Below are 20,463 nucleotides of genomic sequence, written 5' to 3' on the forward strand. Positions count from 1 at the left end.
CTTCCTGTCATTTTGTCCAATTCTGGATAGTCCATTAATTTCGTCTGCCATTCTTCTTTTGTCGGAATTTCTTCTTGTTTCCATTTCTGGGCTAACAATACTCGAAGGCTGAAATGTTTCATTTGTGTTGAGAAATATTTCAAACCTCTTAGCACACACTGAGCATCTCTGCATCCCAGTAGATTATCTCCAGCAGGTATACTAAGCAGTGCATATGCAGCTCTGAACATTGTGGCTGGAGCATCGTACACACTGACCACATGGGTGGGTTGACATATACACCAGCCCTGAAAAAACAAAACGAAATATGTTTGGGGCTATGACACCTTGCTTGCTCAAACAAATAACTCATATTAACTTTTGGTATAGGGAATTGAATGCTTCATGTTAAGTTTGACATTGCTGCCATCTAGTGCCAGTAAGTCTTTTTCTTCAGTACAGAACAGGTTTGTTTTGTTTTTTTAATGATAGTAATAACAAAGCAGTTTTTGATCTGAAGGTGGCAGCAGTACTTGAATAGTGAACAGGTTTGCCTGGAGGGTATAGTAGCAAGATGGGCTACCAGGAGATTCAGAAAGCTTGGTGTTTGCATTTTTTGGACCTTCTGCTGGCCCTGGAGCATTATTAGTAAGACTGAAAGGTTTACTTGACGGGTTTGCCCGCAGATTAAAAACCGGGCCTCTGTTTAAATGGCAAAGCAAACTAAGTAAACAAAACCTCTTTTGCAGTTTGTTCTCTTGACAGGTTGCCAGATACATCACCTACATTATCCCTGGGCCAGATTTGATTAAAACTAAATTTAAAGGCAGCCTTCCCTCCGCCTCGGAGTTTGCTGTTAGTTTTGAAAAAAATAAATAAATAAATAAATAAATAAATAAATAAATAAATAAATAAATACCCCACCCATCTGTCAGGGTTTCCCCAACCACTCTGGGCAGCTTCCAACAAAATATTTAAAATACAATAAAACAGCAAGCATTAAAGACTTCCCTAAGCAGGACTGCCTTCAGATGTCTTCTAAATCGAAAGGCACATTTTTAAATCCACTCATCTCTCAGGCTCCTGGCTGTGTGCATCTTTCTCGTTTGCACCTTTTCTGTCCCTGTTTCAAACTCTCCTGTGTCTTTCTACACCAGTGTGGTGTAGTGGTTAAGAGCGGTAGTCTCGTAATCTGGGGAACCGGGTTCGCGTCTCCGCTCCTCCACATGCAGCTGCTGGGTGACCTTGGGCCAGTCACACTTCTCTGAAGTCTCTCAGCCCCACTCACCTCACAGAGTGTTTGTTGTGGGGGAGGAAGGGAAAGGAGAATGTTAGCCGCTTTGAGACTCCTGAAGGGGAGTGAAAGGCGGGATATCAAATCCAAACTCTTCTTCTTCTTCTTCTTCTCTTTGTGCCTTTGCTCCAGTCCATCTTCCACTCCTTTTCTTGACCCGTTGTGGTTGTAGACCATGGGTGCAGCCAATCAAGTAAATCAACAAAAATAACTCAGGTTCTCCCCCCTCCAACATGAAGCCTGCCGTGCCCCCCCCCAAAAAAAAACACACACACCATAAATCCTGGCTACGCCGATGTTGTAAGCTCTTGCCTGATCCTTTTGCAGCATCAAAAGCAGTTGGCAAAATGGCTGAAAGGGGCTTCACCAGCACTATAAACCGCCCTTAGACATTACAATAACAACAACGTACCGTATTTTCACTCTATAAGATGCACACGACCATAAAACGCACATAGTTTTTAGAGGAGGAAAACAAGAAAAAAAATCTCTCCTTCTCTGCGCAGCGCCTCTCCAGCAAAGTGGGAGGAGGAATGGGGCCCCTTCCATTTCTACTCCCGCTTCTCTGAAGAGGCGCTGCGCAGCTCTCCTTCTCTGCACAGCGCCATTTGCTCCATAAGACGCACATACATTTCCCCTTACTTTTTAGGAGGAAAAAGTGCATCTTATGGTGCAAAAAATACGGTATGTTCTTCCCATTGAAAGTAAATTCTCCCCTCTCCAAAACTATCCTAAGAGTTCTCTGCTGCATGCCTGTGTCATACGTGCATTCATGTGTGCGTGCCCCAAACAATGTGGGCCTCAAATATCTGAAAGAGCGCCTCCTTCCCTTTTGATGAGTCGATTGATTAAGATCGGTGGAGGACACCCTTCTGCCGCGTGTGAATTTTTGTGGGGAAGCAAGCAGCTCTTGAGAGGGCCTTTTTGGTGATGGCCCCAAGAATGCGTAACGCCTTCCTGACCAAAGTATGCCTGGCACCGTCTCTTTACAGCTTCTGTTGGTTGCTGAAGAGGCATGTCTTTTCCATGGTCCTTGAATCTTACTGATTTTGGAATTCTCCCTGTAATGCATTGCATGGAATTATTGTTCTGGGATTGTGGGTGGTTTGTGTTTTTTTACTGTTTTAATTGTGTTTTATATGCTGTAACTTGCCCTGGGATCTTCTGGTGAAGGGCAGATAAGGAAAACAATTAATAATGGATGGTACATTTTTTTTCCCTTTCAGCTTTTGGCCTTTCTTCAGGGATTATTTACCTTTTACCACGAGGGATATGAGCTGGCCCAGGAGTTTGCACCATACAAGCAACAGCTGCAGTTCAACTTGCAGAATGTAAGGAGGAGCGGCGTTTATCACAGCTTCTCAGATCACTGAACTCCAGCGTTAACGAAAGCCTTGCTCTGTTGCGAGGCTAAAATTTCTTGAAAACAAATCAAGGGAGCTCATGCATAAATGCAATATGCTTCATTTGTATTGCTTAGTCACACTGATTTTCACCTGCCTGCCTTGGGTGGGGAATCTAGTTATCGATTTCACATCTCTACGCTTTGAATTAGTACAACTTACACTGCTCCCAGTTCAGATAAACAACCCCATTCGGGATGTCCAGTAGGTTAAGCAAAAGCATGTATAAACCCTGCCCTGTGCACAGAGGTAGACAGGTGGCGTCACACTAGCTCAGTTGGTAGAGCATGAGACTCTTAATCTCAGGGTTGTGGGTTTGAGCCCCACTTTGAATGGGGAGGACAACTCTATGCTTAGCCCATTCAGTTTTGGAGCCAAGCAAGGCCCAATTTTCATGGCCCTATAAATGATCAAAATCAAATAAATTTTGCATATTTTTCTTTCTTTAGCTTGCTTTTCTTCAAAGAAAAGAAGAAGCTATTTTGCTGTTTTGCTGGACATGTGGAATAGGAGAGAGCTATGCAGGCCTATGCATCCCAGTCAAAAAAATGTTTAAAAATAAAAATCCAGCCACCCTTTGTGCTCCCGAAAGCCGGAGCCATTGCTATCCGTAGAATTGCAGCATGCACCCAGTCCTGCTCAACAAGGGGCTGAAATAACAATACAGTGGTACCTTGGATTAAGTACTTAATTCGTTCCGAAGTTCCGTTCTTAACCTGAAACTGTTCTTAACCTGAAGCACCACTTTAGCTAATGGGGCCTCCCGCTGCTGCCACGCCGCTGGAGCACGATTTCTGTTCTCATTCTGAAGCAAAGTTCTTAACCTGAAGTAATATTTCTGGGTTAGCAGAGTCTGTAACCTGAAGCGTCTGTAACCGGAAGCATCTGTAACCCAAGGTACCACTGTATTAATAAAAAGTGAGTGCGAAGCTGAATCACTGATTCAGACAGAGTGCAAGGTGCAGAGAAAATGAGCTTCGTTTTAGACAGGGCTGGGAAACCTCAGGACTCGGGAATCAAATGCAGCCCGCCCACCCCCCAGGCCTCTCTTAATCTGTCCCACAGAATTTTCTCTGTGCCACAGCCCTCTCCCCAGACCACATCCCTCACAACCCTACATTGCACCCTGAGCACTTGTCGCTCAGTGTGCCTAATGTCCGATGTGTCAAGATGGAGAATAGAGAAAGGTGTATGAGTGTGTTTAGAATGTAGCCCACTGTACAGAGGTGAAATTTGCTCCTGGCCCCTTCCAGCAACAGCATAGGCCCTCGGATGCCTTCCCAGGTGAGGTGTGAGGCTGTTCAGAAGGGACCGTGAGCCTTGGGATGATGAAAGAGGTTTGCCGCCCCTGATTTCAGATGACCAGCACTAAATCTTGGCTCCAGATCTAAGGAGATGGCAAAATGTCTTCAGTGGAAAACACATACATGCACATCTGGCGTGGGTTTGCCTTTTGGCCATTTCCCGGTGGTCCTAATCCATGCTGTTTGGTTAACAAATGAAGGTTGCATCTTCTTCCTCTTCCTCTTGTCATGGTCTGCCCAGCAATGCCATTCTCTGGTGCTGATGTTGCCAGCGCTTCACATAATGCCGTTAAGTGGAAATGCTTCCCCAGTAAGAATAGTTTAAAGGGAGAAATCTTTGGAAGCAAGCAGTTGATAAAGGGAATGGCCTGCAGTCAGAATTTCTGAACCTCTCTGCAGAACCTCTTTGTGAATCCAGCCTCTGTGAAAAGTACAGAATTAAACTTCCGCTCTTAACATCCAATACTGTAGGCAGTTAGAAATTTGGATAATAAAAGCCATCTTCCATCCAGATTACATAGTTGGTTAGGAGTGGTTTCTTTCCTTTTAAAAAAAATTCCCTGAAGGCATATAAGCTCCTAATAAGTGAAGTAAAGTGCCCACCTGTAGGGAATGTATTTATTTACTTACTTGACAAGATTTATGTTTCAGTTAGTAAGGCTCGAGGATGTGGATAAGGGGCTCGTAAACCTGTAAGTAGTTTACATAAAACAATATGAAATATTCATGAGAAAGTATTGATAAAGATCAAACGTTAAAAACTACTGGACATAGTCCAATTCATCAATGCAAGTTTGTGTGTGTGTGTGTGTGTGTGTGTGTGTGTGTGTGTGTCTGTATTTACCTTCCTTCAAGGAGCCCAAGGTAGCAATTAGCAGCTTTAAAACAAAAACGACTTGTGTGGGTAACAGAAATTGCTGAGTTGTTCGCTCAAACCTTCAGGTTCTGCGTAGAGGTGCAGTGCCGACGTGAGGCAAAGGCATGGGAAAATGTGGGGAGCAGAATATGGTCCCTTGTGGGAGTCGCCTCCCACCTTTATCTCCCTCCCAAAAAGAACCGAGGCAAATAAGAAGGTTAGGGAGGAGAGAAACGCATTAAGAGCAATGTGATTAAGATTGTAACTAAACCCTTAACTTTTTTTAAGCACCAGGGGTCACTGTTGCTTCACAACATGCAACACATTTCTTCTCTGTACTCTTGTCGTTAATACTCTAGCGGTGCAGGGCAATATTTACTGTTCATAATATGCACTGAGCCCATAAGTTCTTTAGCTAAGCCACTTAAGAAGTTTCTGAGTCAAGGGGGGCTTCTAACCACGAGCATGTGTCAGTTAGATGCACCAGCTTCAGATGTACGGCAAGGTGATTCCATGCCCCTGTTGGACATCTGTATCTGTGCTTCCTGTTGGATTTTTGCCACACAGGAAAAGGGGTGCTTGGGGGTAAGCGAATTTGACTTCTGCTAGTTACAAAACCTGTTGTCGTCTTTCTGGCGCGCGTTCCTGCATCTGCCACATTTTTGACAAATCCACTACATGTTCTTTCTGGAACAGAAAGTCTTTGTTGTTGCCATACCCAAGTCAACAAGCATTAGGTGTTCTCACAATATCTGAGTCTCTTGCAATCCTTTAATCCTTTTATTCCTGGACATCTCCTGTAGCCTTGGCAGGTCTAGTACTATCCAGTGTAGCCTATGATAGGCTCTTAAAAATGTGTTCAAGGCTATGCACGTCAATGTGTTCAAGGCTATGCATGTGTTGAGTTAAAGCGGACTGCAGTTCTAAATAGCCTCCCGCTTGATTCCCCCCCCCCCACTGTTTCTAGTAGGAGCATCGTAGGAAGACCTTTGCACTTTTGGACAAGCACTGATTGGTACAATGGACAGGTGCAAGAGGAAACAGGGCCACCTACACCATTCGGAGTTGCAATGTCCCTTTCATGCATTCCCAGCTCCCTCCAACCCACCCCTGAATAAACACATTGCCAAAGCAACTTCAGTTAGTGTGACCACTCTTTAGTGGGCATGTAAGGTAAAGCTAAAGGGACCCTTGACCATTAGGTCCAGTCGTGGCCGACTCTGAGGTTGCGGCACTCATCTCGCTTTATTGGCCGAGGGAGCCGGCGTACAGCTTCCGGGTCATGTGGCCATCATGACTAAGCCGCTTCTGGAGAACCAGAGCAGCGCATGGAAACACCGTTTACCTTCCCGCTGGAGCAGTACCTATTTATCTATTTGCACTTTGACATGCTTTTGAACTGCTAGGTTGGCAGGAGCTGGGACCGAACAACGGGAGTTCACTCCGTCACGGGGATTCGAACTGCCAACCTACTGATCAGCAAGTCCTAGGTTCAGTGGTTTAACCCACAGCGCCACCCGCGTCCCTTAGTGGGCATGTAGATAGCACAAAATTTTGGGTAGCTCTGCAAGTAAGCTAAGTAGAATTGCAGCCCACTCTGCCTGAACACAAATTCCATTTCCTTTGGAGCAAAAGATTTACCCGAGAATTTTCCTGTCTCTCTCTCTTTTTTTTAAGAAGTTTAAAAATTTTATTTTTTACCAACAACCAAAACACAAATAGTGAAACCCCCCAGGCGGCTGATGCATTGGGTGTACATAATAAATAATAACATATTCAAATCAACCATATGTACAATTTTGTATACGTTAACACTCCTCCATCCACAAGGTTTATTTAACTTTTAACATTTTAATTGCCCCCAATTGTTCAAACCTACCCAAATAATTCAATATCTTCTCAAGCCAATCTTCTTTCTCACTGACCTTAAACCCTTTCATTCTATGTATCTTCACAGTTAGGTATTCTAAAATTATGATATTATTCAGTTTTTCCTCCATTGGTTCACCCCTAACTCTTCTGTATTTTTCCTATTACTCGCTATAACCTGTCTGGCTGCAGGTACCATCAATTTTACCCATTTACATTCCTCTTTTGTTTTTAACTCGGTGCAACTCAGACTAATAAGAACCATTAATTTCGATATTCCCACCTTCCTACCCACAATTCCCGATATTTCTATACCAACCTGTTTCCAAAATTAACTAACGGACAATCCCACCTCGGCCTTTTGGCTAAGATCAAGTGTAGTATCTGTTCTTATCTGACTCTTTTTGTTGGTTGGTTTAGAGCACCCTGCTGCAAAATGAGTTGTGCACATGGTGTTAGTGGATCCATACAAACAGGGGTTGTGTTCTTCAAACCTCGCACTCCGCCTCTCCAGTCCAGAACTCTCTATATTTTTTGCGCTTTTTGAGGAATTCGGAAACTCATACAAGCAGTCTGGTAGAAGAACAGAAATCATAGGGGAACTTCCTTACACGGGGTTGACAGTTTTTTGCTAATAGACCTGAACTACTTCTTAGCTTCTCGTTCAGTGCCCGAACAAATGAATGCGTGAAAAGGATGCTTGACGTGAATGTGTCTCCTCAACCCTTCAGCGGCTTTCAACACCATGGTAACCTTCTGGAGCGGCTGTCTGAGTTAGGGGTGGGTGGTAAAAGCAGCATTTGACAAGGCTTGCTTTTACTGCAATTCCCTCAGAGCAGACGTCAGTTCCATTTTGGTAGGCCGCTCTCAAAATTGCATTGGCATGAACTTAATTCATCACTTCTATTGTTGTCGTCGTTTTACAGACCCGGAATAATTTTGAAAGCACAAGGCAGGAAGTAGAACGGCTTATGCAGAGAATGAAGTCTGCCAGCCAGGACTACAGGCCACCAAGCCAGTGGACAATGGAAGGCTATCTCTACGTTCAAGAGAAGCGTGAGTATTTAACCCATCTGAATCAAACTGCACACTTAGCATTGGGCCTCTGTTCACCAACTGCTGGGAATCGCTGTTGGACTGAGGTTCTACCTTGTATTGTTTGATGTATTGTTTTTAGATATGGGCCAATGGCCGTAATAAACCAATCAATCTACCTTGTGGACTTCCCATAGGCATCTGGTTGGTCATGGTAAGAAAAGAAACCTGGGATAGATGGGCCATTGGCTTGGTCCAGCAGGTCTCTCTTACCCTTATGACAGATGATGCTGTCTTTCGCTTCAGTGCGCTGATATCTTTGAGTAAGCTTTGATTGGCATGAAAGGGATATGAGAGTTGTCCTAGTCATCCAGAAAGCCAGCATCCAATCATAGTTACATTTCATTGAATATATCTCAATTAAAATAAAGTGAACAAATAAAAAAAGGAAACAAAAATTGCATAAGAAATACAAAGAAGAAGAAAAACAACTATAATTCCATAAGTTCTTGTCTAATGCAAAGGTATTTAAATGAAATTATTATTCTAATACATAAACATTTATGTATTTATGACATTGCAAATATCATTATATTTGTCCATACGCAATCTATGTCTACAAGCTCTCCATACACTCTGTGTCTACAAGTTTGAATTTTGTAAGAGCTGTCATGCCTTCTAGGTAAAAGTGAAAAGTAAAGGACCCCTGGACAGTTAAGTCCAGTCAAAGGTGACTATGAGGTTGCGGCGCTCATCTCGCTTTCAGGCCGAGGGAGCCGGCATTTGTCCACAGACAGCTTTCCGAGTCATGTGGCCAGCATGACTAAACCGCTTCTGGCGCAATGGGACACCATGATGGAAACCAGAGTGCACGGAAACACCGCTTACCTTCCCGCCACAGCGGTACCTATTAATCTACTTGCACTGGTGTGCTTTTGAACTGTGAGGCTGGCAGAAGCTGGGACTGAGCAACAGGAGCTCACCCCGTCACGGGGATTCGAACCACCGACCTTCTGATTGCCAAGGCCAAGAGGCTCTGTGGTTTAGACCACAGCGCCACCCACGCCATTCTACCCATTGATTAAAGGGGGCCATAAATTTATCCTTCCAGTGGATCAATATCAGTCTTTCAGCTGTAGTGAGGGCGTGAGGAATCCATTTAGGTTGACCAGTTGTCAAATTCCATATGGGCAGTACATAATTTAAAATAATATTATCCTATGACAAAATTAGCTCTCTCCCCGCCCCGCCACCCCAGTACCATGGAAATATTTATATAATTTAGTACTTTCTCCCAAAACTCCATAAGCGTGCAGCATTGCATAGACATAACCAGTGTTTGTATAGAAAGCGACTATCTTTTTTTTAAAAAAAAAAAATTATTACCTTTAAAACTTACAAAAAGGAAAGAGAATAAAAAAGACAAAAAAAACAACAACAAGAAAGAGAAAAAACAATACAATATATAAACAATACAAAACACAACTGTCAGAGCTGCCCGAGGTCCCAGCTCACAAAGGACCAACGCCAGTTCGTTGTTATATACAAAAGTCTTTATTGAAGTTCAGTTTCGATTTCAAAGCTGCGGCGCGCAGCTCTACGTCTCAAACTCTAGACCGCTGAAGCTCCGTCTGAATCTCCTCCCCCCAGACACCAGTTTAAGACTCTAGCCTTGCTCCACCTCTTCCTTTGCTCTTTCCTCCTCTGGGTCCGCCTGTCCGCTGGGGTCTTGTCCTTTCTAGACTCTTCTGACGCTGAGTCCCCTGAGTCTTCCCCCTGCCTCCGGCGGGCTTTAGGACCTGGTTCCCAATCCGGGTTTTCTGCTGTCCCGCGCGCCTGTACATTCGAACTTGGCGCGCGCGCCCAGCCGGCAACCTTCCTCCTGACCATTACACTGCTCCTGTCACTGCTTCCCCCTTCAGAGAGCCTAGCTGGACCTGACTTCCCCTCCGTTCCCTCACTCTCCGATAGAGGCATGGCCAGCCCTGACTCATCTTCTCTCCCTGCTGGAGGAGACGCTGGCCCTGATACATGGGACTCTTCCCCCCCACTACGCTCTGGTGGGGGAGCTGGTCCTGATCTCCCGCTGCTGCTTTGGGAGTCCCCGCTGGCCCCTTGCTTCTGGTGCATCCCCCCTGGAACCCCCCTTGCCCTGGCCCTCGGCGCCCCCCTCTGGGAATCTTCTGATTCGCTGGAGAAGCTCATGGAATCTCTCGTGCCACTGTCATACTCCCCTACGCTGCCCTCAGATTCTTCCCCTTCGCTCTCCATTTCCTCTCTCCCCTGTGCCTCTGCTCCTGAGCCCCTGACATCCATCCCCCCTCAAAGCCCCCCTTCCCCCCTCCCCCTCTTCGGGTGCGGGTTCCGGGTGCTCCAGTGCTGTGGGGGTGAGTGCGGGGTACAGTTCTTCCCCCCTGGTGTGCAGCCGGCCAGCTGGATCCTGCCAGTCCGTAATGGGCTCGTCGACATCGATCTCCTCTGCTTCCATCTCTCTGCAGCTGTGCTCAAACCCAGGATCCTCCCCCAACACGTCCATGTCCCTCTCTCCCCCTGTTGCCTCGGGTGATGCTGCGTGTAAGGGCCCCCTCAGCAGTTCCCTGCCCCACCCCACCTCCGGTTGATTGTCCCACCAATAAGAGCGGTCTGTGACAAACCCCGAGAGTGATCCCTCTGGGGAGCTTGTTTCTGGCGCCGTTTCCTGAGCTGATGAGAACCCCTGGAACGTGCTGGCTGAAAGTGTGGGTGTGAAAAGATAGTCGTCGAAATAATCTGCCGGCATAGGTCTGTGTGGGAAGAGTGCATGGAACTCGTCTTTGAGGTAGTGCTCCTCCATGGCCGTGGTACCTTCCCTGGCGAGGAGATATTCAACCCCTTCTTCCCCCCATCTCGAGTCTAAAATCTCCGTGACCTCGTTGAGTGGCGCCGCCCTCGGTGACCCCCCCCTTGTTGGCGATTTGCTGAGTGGGTCTGGTGCGTTCCCTGGCGCCTGAAAGCTGTGGGGTTCCTTGTAGGGTGTGAGCACTGATCTATGAAAGACCGGGTGCATTCTGGAGTCCTCCGGGAGTGTCAACCGGAAGGCCACTGGATTGATTTGTGCCTCGACTTGGTAAGGCCCTAGCTGCTTGTGTCTGAGCTTCTTCTTAGCTAACATCCTGGCCGGCACTGCCTGGGCTGCTAACCAGACCCAGTCCCCCACCTGGATGTCTTCCCCGACTCTCCTGTGCCTGTCTGCCTGCATTTTGTAGGCGTCTTTTGCTAGCTCCAAGTGCCTTCGGAGTTGCTCGTGGACCTCCTGTAACTCCGCTGCCAAGGCCTCTGCTCCCCGTGACTCCCCCTCCCCCTTCGTCTCTAACCCCGGGAAGGTTCTGGGATGCCGTCCATTGTTGGCGAAGAACGGTGTCACCCCCGTAGACACGTGCTTCGTGTTGTTGTAGGCAAACTCAGCCAGCAGTAGGTAGTCCACCCAGGTCGAGGGCTGTTGATTTGCGTAGCATCGCAGGTACTGCTGCATGATGGCGTTGACCCTCTCCGCTTGTCCGTTGGTCTGCGGGTGTCTTGCCGACGCTAAGTTGATCTTGACGTTCAGGATGCCCAGCAGCTTCTGCCAGAAGCTCGAGTTGAATTGGCGACCCCGGTCGGACAGGATGGACCGCGGTAAGCCGTGAACTTTGAACACGTGGTCTATGAACAGCTTGGCGGTCTGTTCCGCTGTGGCCACCTTCGCGCAAGGAATGAAGTGTGCCATCTTGGTGAACAGGTCTACGACCACGAGTACCGCTGTTTTGCCTCACGAGCTGGGCAAATCGGTGACAAAGTCCAGGGCCACTTTCTCCCACGGTTCGAGCGGCGTCTGTAGCGGTTCCAGCAGTCCCGCTGGCGGTCTGTGAACTGGTTTGGCCCTTTGGCATGTGTCACACCTAGTGACGTAATCCGCGACTTCTCCCCTCATCTTGGGCCACCAAAAGTCTCTGGCTACTAATTCCACCGTCTTGTCCTTGCCGAAGTGCCCGGTGCTAGGCGCGTCGTGTAACTGCTGCAGTACTTTTGCGCGGAGGTCGTCTCCCGGCACGTAGAGGGCCCCTTTGCGGATGAGCAGTCCGTCATGTATCTGGAACTCGTCGTCCTTCGCTGTGCCTCTTTGCACCTCCTCCATCTTGGATTGTGCGAACGAATCCGTCTGCAGCGCGCGACATACCGCATCCAGGTCCACGGTGGCTGGAGCGCACGTCCGCACTTTCGGTGCGAAAATGTGTTTGGCCGCCACCGGTGCCGCTTCCTCGAGATACTGCGGCTTCCTGGACAGTGCATCCGCCATGACGTTGTTGTCTCCCGGGATGTATTCTATCCGGAAGTCGAAATCCGCAAAGAACTCCACCCAGCGGATGTGTCTCTGGTTCAGGAACCTCACCGTGCGCCAGTACTCCAGGTTCTTATGGTCCGTACGGACCTGCACTGTGTGTTTGGCTCCGATGAGGAAGTGCCGCCACGCCTTGAAGGCTGCATGAATGGCCAGCAACTCCCTGTCCCAGATGGTGTAGTTCTGTTCCGACTTGTTGAGTTTCCTGGAGTAGAATGCGCACGGCCTCCAGTCCCCTTGCGGATCTTGCTGCAACAGGACCACCCCCACCGCTCTGTCCGAGGCGTCCGTTTCAACCCTCATTGGTTTGCTGGGGTTTACGTGTAGCAGCTGTTCTTCGGACGCGAAGAGACGCTTGAGTCTCTGAAAGGACTGCTCCTCCTGGTCCGTCCAGGTGAACTTCTTCTTCTTGGAGCTGAGGGTGTCCGTGATGGCTGCCGTCTTCATCGCGAACCCCTTGATGAACTTGCAATAAAAGTTGGCGAAACCGACGAACTTCTGGACCTCCTTCCGATTGCGCGGGCTCTTCCAGTCCAACACCGAGCAGACCTTGGCGCTGTCCATGGCGAGTCCCTTGTCGGACAGCTTGTAGCCCAGGAAATCCACCTCCATCATGTCGAACTGGCACTTCTCCAGTTTGGCGTAAAGTCTGTGCTCCCGTAGTCTCTGCAGGACCTCCTTGACGTCTCTCTTGTGAGCCTCCTGCGATTCCGAGAAGATCAGGATGTCGTCTAGGAAGCAGACGCACTTCTTGTAGAGGAGTCCCGCTAACACGTGGTGCATGGAGGCTTGGAAACAATGGGAGCCATTTTGCAGACCAAACGGCATAACTCGATATTCATAGGTGCCTAAAGGCGTAAACATGGCTGTCTTCCACTCGTTGCCCTCCCGCATGCGTATAAGGTTGTACGCCCCTCGTAGATCCAACTTGGTGAAGATGCGTCCCTTCCTCACTGTCACGAGCAGGTCGTCGATCTTGGGCATGGGGAATGCTGTGGGCTTTGTCCTTGAATTGAGGATTCTGTAATCAACTACCAACCTCCGTTGGGGCGTGTCTTTCTTCTTCACGAAAAACACGGGACTGCCCCCCACTGCTTTGGATTCTTGGATGAATCCTCGCTTCAAGTTGTGATCTATGAACTCCCTGAGTTCTTGCAGTGCGTCTTCAGACATGGAATATAGTTTCCCAGTCGGCAGCGTCGCCCCCGGCAGGAGGTCAATCTTGCAGTCGTAGGGCCTGTGGGGAGGCAGCTTGTCCGCTTCCTTCTCGCAGAAGACCTCCAAAAACGCCTTGTACTTGTTGGGTACCGCTTGCAGCATGCCCAAATGTAGCTGTAGTTCTTCCTCTTGCCCCTCATCTTCCTGGCTGGTCAGGATGCAGTGTTCTGCGCAGTAGGAGGAGCAGAAGGTCAATTGACGCTGGTACCACGCTAATGCTGGGCTGTGCCTATCCAGCCAACTCATGCCCAACACTATGGGCGTGTCCGACAGGTGGGTGACGTTGAAGCTGATGACTTCGCGGTGATTTCCAATTTGCATCACCATTGGCGGTGTTTGCTGTACCACCTGTCCTCCCAGTAGCTCTCTGCCATCGACCGTGACGACGTTTAGGGGCATCGTGGCTGGTAGGAGCGCTATGCGATGTTGCTTGATGAAATCCACTCCTACAAAGTCTGCATTACTACCACAGTCAATGGTAATAGGGACTTCCAGGGTGAGTCCATTGGGCAGCTGGAGTGATGCTGTGAGTTGCACCACTGGTTTGAGCGGGAGGGGGTCTGTGGGCTGTAAAATCTCTGGGGACTGCTTCACTGACTCGCCTGGCTGGGCCCCAGTGCCTCTGCCTCCAACCAGGCTTCGTCGTTTCCCTGCAGCTGTTCCCCCTGCTGAACTGCTCCCTTTACTGTTGCTGAATCTGCAGTTTGCCTCTGGAGCCTCTGGGGACACTCTTTGGCCATGTGCTGTGCACTGTCGCAGATATAACACTTCCTGCTTCCTCTAGGAGCTTTCGCCTTGACTGCTCCTGGTGTTTGGGCTCTGGTTGCTGTCTGAGCCCTGGCACCACCTATCTCCATCGGCTCTTCTCCCCCCCCCAGTGGAGGCGTGGACTGCGCGCACGCTGTCTCTCTGGGTAGGAAAGGAGTTGTTCTGGCTGGTGTGCGTCCCATACGTCCCTCATCCCTGCTCCAAGGGCGTTCTTCCAGGCGCACCCCTATCGCCAGCGCTCTTTGGATGACTTCTGTGGTGCTGTTGGGTCTTTCCCCTCTCGCTAGTTCGTCTTTCACAGCTCCATTCAGCCCCTCCCAGAACAGATCCCGGACGGCAGCGGAGTCCTTCTCCCAGCCCAGCACATTTACTAACGCAAAAAAGCGGGAGTGATATTGTCTCACAGTGGCTTTGCCCTGCTTCAGCCCATGCATTTCCCTCCTGGCGACATCCACATCTACCGTTGATTTAAAACAATTGTCCATAGCCTTAATAAAGGCGTTTGAATCTTTGAGGGCGGGGTTATTTTCGCGCCATAAATTGCGCAGCCACGATTTAGCTTCCCCATGCAGATGAGTTATTATGAAGCCTACTTTCTCCTCCTCATCTCTAAAGTCTTTCCGAAGCAAATTGAGCGCGAAAACTATGTCTGCTCTGAAGTTAGGATACTGCTGCAGGTTCCCGTCGAAGTGGGCTACGATGCAGCCCCCCCTCTTCCCGAGGCCAACTCCCTCCGGCTTGGGTCCCAGCAGTCCCTCTTTGCCCAAACGTTCCCACCTGGTTTGCAGATCCTGGCAGAGCGCTACTGCTTCTTCCTCTCTCTTTCTGGATGCTGCTACTTCTGCGTAAAGCGTTGAGACTGCTTCTTGCAGCTCTTTTACCTTGTCCTCTGTAGTCATCTTTGCCTATCTTCGCAAAACACCAAGTTTTGCCCCCCGCTGCGTCAACTCACGCTGCGAGGGTTCAATTTTTATGGAGACGGAGCTTACTGTCAGAGCTGCCCAAGGTCCCAGCTCACAAAGGACCAACGCCAGTCCGTTGTTATATACAAAAGTCTTTATTGAAACGCAGTTTCGATTTCAAAGCCGCGGCGTGCAGCCCTACGTCTTAAACCCTAGACCGCTAAAGCTCCGTCTGAATCTCCTCCCCCCAGACACCAGTTTAAGACTCTAGCCTTGCTCCACCTCTTCCTTTGCTCTTTCCTCCTCTGGGTCCGCCTGTCCGCTGGGGTCTTGCCCTTTCTAGACTCTTCTGACGCTGAGTCCCCTGAGTCTTCCCCCTCCCTCCGGCGGGCTTTAGGACCTGGTTCCCAATCCGGGTTACCTGCTGTGCTGCGCGCCTGTACATTCGAACTTGGCGCGCGCGCCCAGCCGGCAACCTTCCTCCTGACCATTACACTGCTCCTGTCACTGCTTCCCCCTTCAGAGAGGCTAGCTGGACCTGACTTCCCCTCCGTTCCCTCACTCTGCGATGGAGGCGTGGCCAGCCCTGATTCATCTTCTCTCCCTGCTGGAGGAGAAGCTGATCCTGATACATGGGACTCTTCCCCCCCACTACGCTCTGGTGGAGGAGCTGGTCCTGATCTCTCGCTGCTGCTTTGGGAGTCCCCGCTGGCCCCTTGCTTCTGGTGTGTCCCCCCTGGGATCCCCCTTGCCCTGGCCGTCGGCGCCCCCCTCTGGGAATCTTCTGATTCGCTGGAGAAGCTCATGGAATCTCTCGGGCCACTCTCATACTCCCCTACGCTGCCCTCAGATTCTTCCCCTTCGCTCTCCATTTCCTCTCTCCCCTGGGCCTCTGCTCCTGAGCCCCTGACACGCGTGCCTGTACATTCGAATTTGGCGCGCGCGCCCAGCCGGCAACCTTTCTCCTGACCGTTACACTGCTCCTGTCACTGCTTCCCCCTTCGGGGAGGCTAGCTGGACCTGACTTCCCCTCCGTTCCCTCACTCTCCGATAGAGGCGTGGCCAGCCCTGACTCATCTTCTCTCCCTGCTGGAGGAGACGCTGGCCCTGATACATGGGACTCTTCCCCCCCACTACGCTCTGGTGGGGGAGCTGGTCCTGATCTCCTGCTGCTGCTTTGGGAGTCCCCGCTGGCCCCTTGCTTCTGGTGCATCCCCCCTGGACCCCCCTTGCCCTGGACCTCGGCGCCCCCCACTGGGAATCTTCTGATTCGCTGGAGAAGCTCATGGAATCTCTCGGGCCACTCTCATACTCCCCTACGCTGCCCTCAGATTCTTCCCCTTCACTCTCCATTTCCTCTCTCCCCTGTGCCTCTGCTCCTGAGCCCCTGGCAACAACATTAACCTAAACAAAACAAAACAAAAACAGTTTAAAAACATTTGTTGTTGTTGTTTAGTCGTTTAGTCGTGTCCGACTCTTCGTGACCCCATGGACCAGAGAACGCCAGGCACTCCTGTCCTCCACTGCCCCCCGCAGCTTGGTCAGACTCATGCTGGTAACCTCGAAAACACTATCCAACCATCTCGTCCTCTGTCGCCCCCTTCTCCTTGTGCCCTCCATCTTTCCCAACATCAGGGTCTTCTCCAGGGAGTCTTCTCTTCTCATGAGGTGGCCAAAGTACTGGAGCCTCAGCTTCACAATCTGTCCTTCCAGTGAGCACTCAGGGCTGATTTCCTTCAGAATGGAGAGGTTCGACCTCCACTTCTATTAATTGTTTCAGCAATTCCTTTCCATCTTTCTCTATTTTCTGTCATATAAATATCTTAACTTATTTTTACCCTTATTTTCCATTAATACTATAATGCTTATTTATGCTTAACTCCTTATAACATTTCTACTAAAGCCATAAGATTTCATTCCAACATTTTTCTAACACTCAGTAATTTTACAATATTTCTATTTCTAAAAATAAACTTTAAAACTTTTTCCAATCTTCTTCCACCATCTCTTCTCCCTGGTCTCGGATACTGCCAGTCATTCGTCAATTCCAAATAGTCCATCAACCTGGTGATCTTCTGTCCGAAGCTCTTAACTCTTTTCCAAGTCCCTTCTGCAGGTCTTCTTCATATTTATACATGCACTTTACTTTGTCTTCTACTGATCTTGTTCTTATTTTCCTTCCTTTGATACTGAAGAGCAGATCTCGGGGAAGCTCCAACCCAGCAATGCTTTTATTCCTTCTCGACAGGTCAACCAAATCTCCATGTTTAAATCTAAAATCCATAAGGTATTTCAGGACATGTTTCAAAATTCCTCCAAATCCAAAGGCCCCCACAGCTCCAATCTCCTCACGACCCAAGTCCAAATCCCAAAAGTCAGTAAATCCCTGCATGAAGGGATCTATCCAACTTTCCTTCTCCAGTCCAGGCAGGGCTCTGATCCTCAAAATCTGACTTTTTCTAAATTCAATCATAAAAGGCCTCAACTTATAGTCCTCAATTTGCCTCTGTAAGGCTGGGGCTCCCACTTGTATTACTTTAGGTTCAACAACAGTAACTTTCTCCTTCGCCTTCTCGACAATTTGCCCTGTCAAAGTAGATTCCTGTATCAGATCCTGAATAATTTCTGTATTGATGTTCACTTTTTGTCCCAAATCAGTCACTTTTTGTCCCAAGTTAGTCACTTTTTGTCCCAAGTTATCAATTTTAGTAGTCATGACATCTGTCTTCTTGTGGAGTTGTTCCGAGTGACTTATCTTGCATAATGCAATCACTAAAGCTTCTTCTGTCGACATTCTCAAATAGTCCAAGGTCAATCCCTGATTCTCACAGTCTCTTATCTTGCAGCTGGTTCCCCCATCTCAGCTCTTATAACAGTTTCAAAGGCTCCCTCTAGAGGGAAACAGTTTCTATTTGTATCAATCCTTTTAAGCACAGTTCAAACAGTAAATATAGTTTCAATTTTCAGTTACTTTTCCTCCTTTTTAAACGCAGAAGAGGACAATGGAAAGAATATATTTCTCTTATTTAGCTAACTGTCAAGATACGTTCTATTCACAGCCAATGAACTTCAAAACGTCAATCTTACTGGCAGCCCCTTTCCAGGTTCAGAGCAGAGGTGATTTAATTTTCAACACTCTATCCTGCAGGCTTGCGCGATCCAAAATTTTCCCCCTCTTCTCCTGCTTCCAAGGGGGGTTTAATAGTTTTAATCAATGGAAGTTTAATCCTTTGTGGAAGACTTTCCAAGACTTTAGCTTGCAGCGTCTTTGCTTCAATCTATTTACAAAAGGGGAAGGCGGACTTCCTGTTTAAAACCTTCCCGTTTTGGTGCCAAATTAAGACATTTATAGATCCAATTTTCCGTTCTACTCACGGGTAGTTGTTTAAAATCGAATTGTTCACAGGAAAAAGTCAGCGCTCTCCGGCAACAGCAATGCGGCTTCACTCCGTGAAAGAAGCAATCAATTCAAAGCACCGCGCCGCTCACCCCATGTTGCTCCGGATCCCCGAAACCGGGTCTCCCCGCGAGTAGGGGAGGCGCAAAAGGTGCCAGCCGAATCCCAGGTTCACAGGCTTCTCCCGCCTGTGATTTTTAGTGGGTCTCCGCCTTTGCCATGGCGGCCAGACCCTGTTTCCACGGAGTAAATTCCTCCCAATCAGAGGAATTCTGCCATTGCCAGAGGCGCTAACCCGGAAGTCCTCGACTATCTACAGCAACATATTATTGCAAGGATAATGCTTCTTTGAGCCAGCATCTAACCATGGGAATGCTGTCAATAAAAGAATATCAGTGGTGAGCACACAAGCTTTCCTCTGTAGTAATAGTTGTTTTATCAGCCCTTATCCACACAGTGAGCCATCATCACACTGGCCTGGTTCGCACAGCACAATAAACAAAAGTATTCCTTGCTGGGACTTCATGAACCTACAGGTTCTGAGCCACTTTGGTCATCTGCCGTTCCCGGTCCTCCTTATTGCTCTCAGCTCAGCCCAAGTTTGGCTTTGTGTGTTGTCCAAACCAGGGCTTGTGGTTAAACTTTCTCCCTTGTAACCACAACCAGTAAGAAAGGATACAGGTCATGGTTATTGGGGAGAGGGCTCAGTGTAGCCCAGGAACAAAATAATAATAATAAATAAAATAATAAAATTTTATTTATATCCTGCCCTCCCCAGCTGGGCTCAGAGCGGCTAATAACAGTAAAATAATCCAGCATTCTAAAATCAATTCATTATAAAATCAGTTCAAATCAAACTGATGGCAACCATTGGGTTAGAGTTCTGTGAAGAATTACCAAATTCTTCTGGGCCAAAGGCCTGGTGGAACAGCTCTGTCTTGAGGGCCCTGCAGAAAGATGTCAAGTCCCGCAGGGCCCTAGTCTCTTGTGACAGAGTGTTCCACCAGATCAGGGCCACAGCCGAAAAAGCCCTGGCTCTGGTTGAGGCCAGCCTAACCTCTCTGTGGCCTGGGATCTCCAAGATGTTTTTGTCTGAAGTCCGTAAGGTCCTCCGTGGGACATATGAGGAGAGGCGGTCCCATAGGTACAAGGGTCCTAGGCTATATAGGGCTTTAAAGGTTAAAACCAGCACCTTAAACCTGATCCTGTACTCCACCGGGAGCCAGTGCAGCTGGTATAGTACCGGGTGAATGTGATCCTGCAGCGAGGACCCCGTAAGGAGTCTCACTATGGCATTCTGCACCTGCTGGAGTTTCTGGGTCAGTCTCAAGGGCAGCCCCACGTAGAGCGAGTTACAATAAAAAAGGGCCAGGAAGGAGAAAATTGGCTGTGAGTTGCTCTCCCAGAGCCTGGATGTTTGCATCCTCCCAATAAGCCATCGTTTGGCTTTCTGTGTCATGCAAACCAGACTATTGTGAGTATCCTTGCCAGGAGCCACTATAGACATGGAGCAGGAACAGGAAGGCTAACAGTGTGTTGACATCTTTGTATCAGGAACTTGAAAAACGACGTGCTTGGAGCATTTCTCCCAGAAACCTCCCCACACTGCCACCCCGTTTTTGCAGCGCTGGTATGATAAGCTCTAAAATGTGGACTGGCTCTTAAGCTGCTGGCTCTGTAGCTCAAAAGATCTTTCCCCATTCTGCACCTGGGTTGGAATTATTTTAAATTTGTGTGTGTGTGTGTTTGCAGTTTTATCTCTTGTTGTTTGCTGCCCTGCGCTGCTTTGGTAGGAGGGGCGAGATATAAATATAATAGTTAATGAGCAGTTGTTGTTGTTGATGATGATGATAAGAATAACATTAATAACACCATCAAATCTAAAACGGCACATGCAATGACAGTGTAGCTTAAAGTTATGACTGCATTGCAAGGGGTTGGACTAAATGACTGTCGTGGTCCCTTCCCTCTCTACAATTCTGTGATTGGCTTCCTCATCAAGGTGTTTTCGCCTTTTGCTGAACCCTCTTCCCCCTGCCCCCTGGCCTTGGTGGCTTGTTTGTTTTTTCCCCCCCTGAAGC

At 48.5% G+C, this 20,463-nt stretch overlaps 1 protein-coding gene across 1 annotated transcript in view; it reads left to right on the forward strand.

Annotated features, from left to right (window-relative positions):
• The window catches only part of ARHGAP42 (Rho GTPase activating protein 42), a 178,406-nt gene that overhangs the window by 115,215 nt on the left and 42,728 nt on the right, over window positions 1-20,463 (forward strand). The window contains exons 7-8 of the mRNA XM_079973564.1: window positions 2,500-2,604; window positions 7,632-7,761. Of these exons, the coding sequence (XP_079829690.1) occupies window positions 2,500-2,604; window positions 7,632-7,761 (235 nt within the window). The remainder of the gene's footprint in view (window positions 1-2,499; window positions 2,605-7,631; window positions 7,762-20,463) is intronic.

Source organism: Podarcis cretensis (genome assembly GCF_951804945.1).
Source record: "Podarcis cretensis genome assembly, chromosome: 4".
NCBI lineage: Eukaryota > Metazoa > Chordata > Lepidosauria > Squamata > Lacertidae > Podarcis > Podarcis cretensis.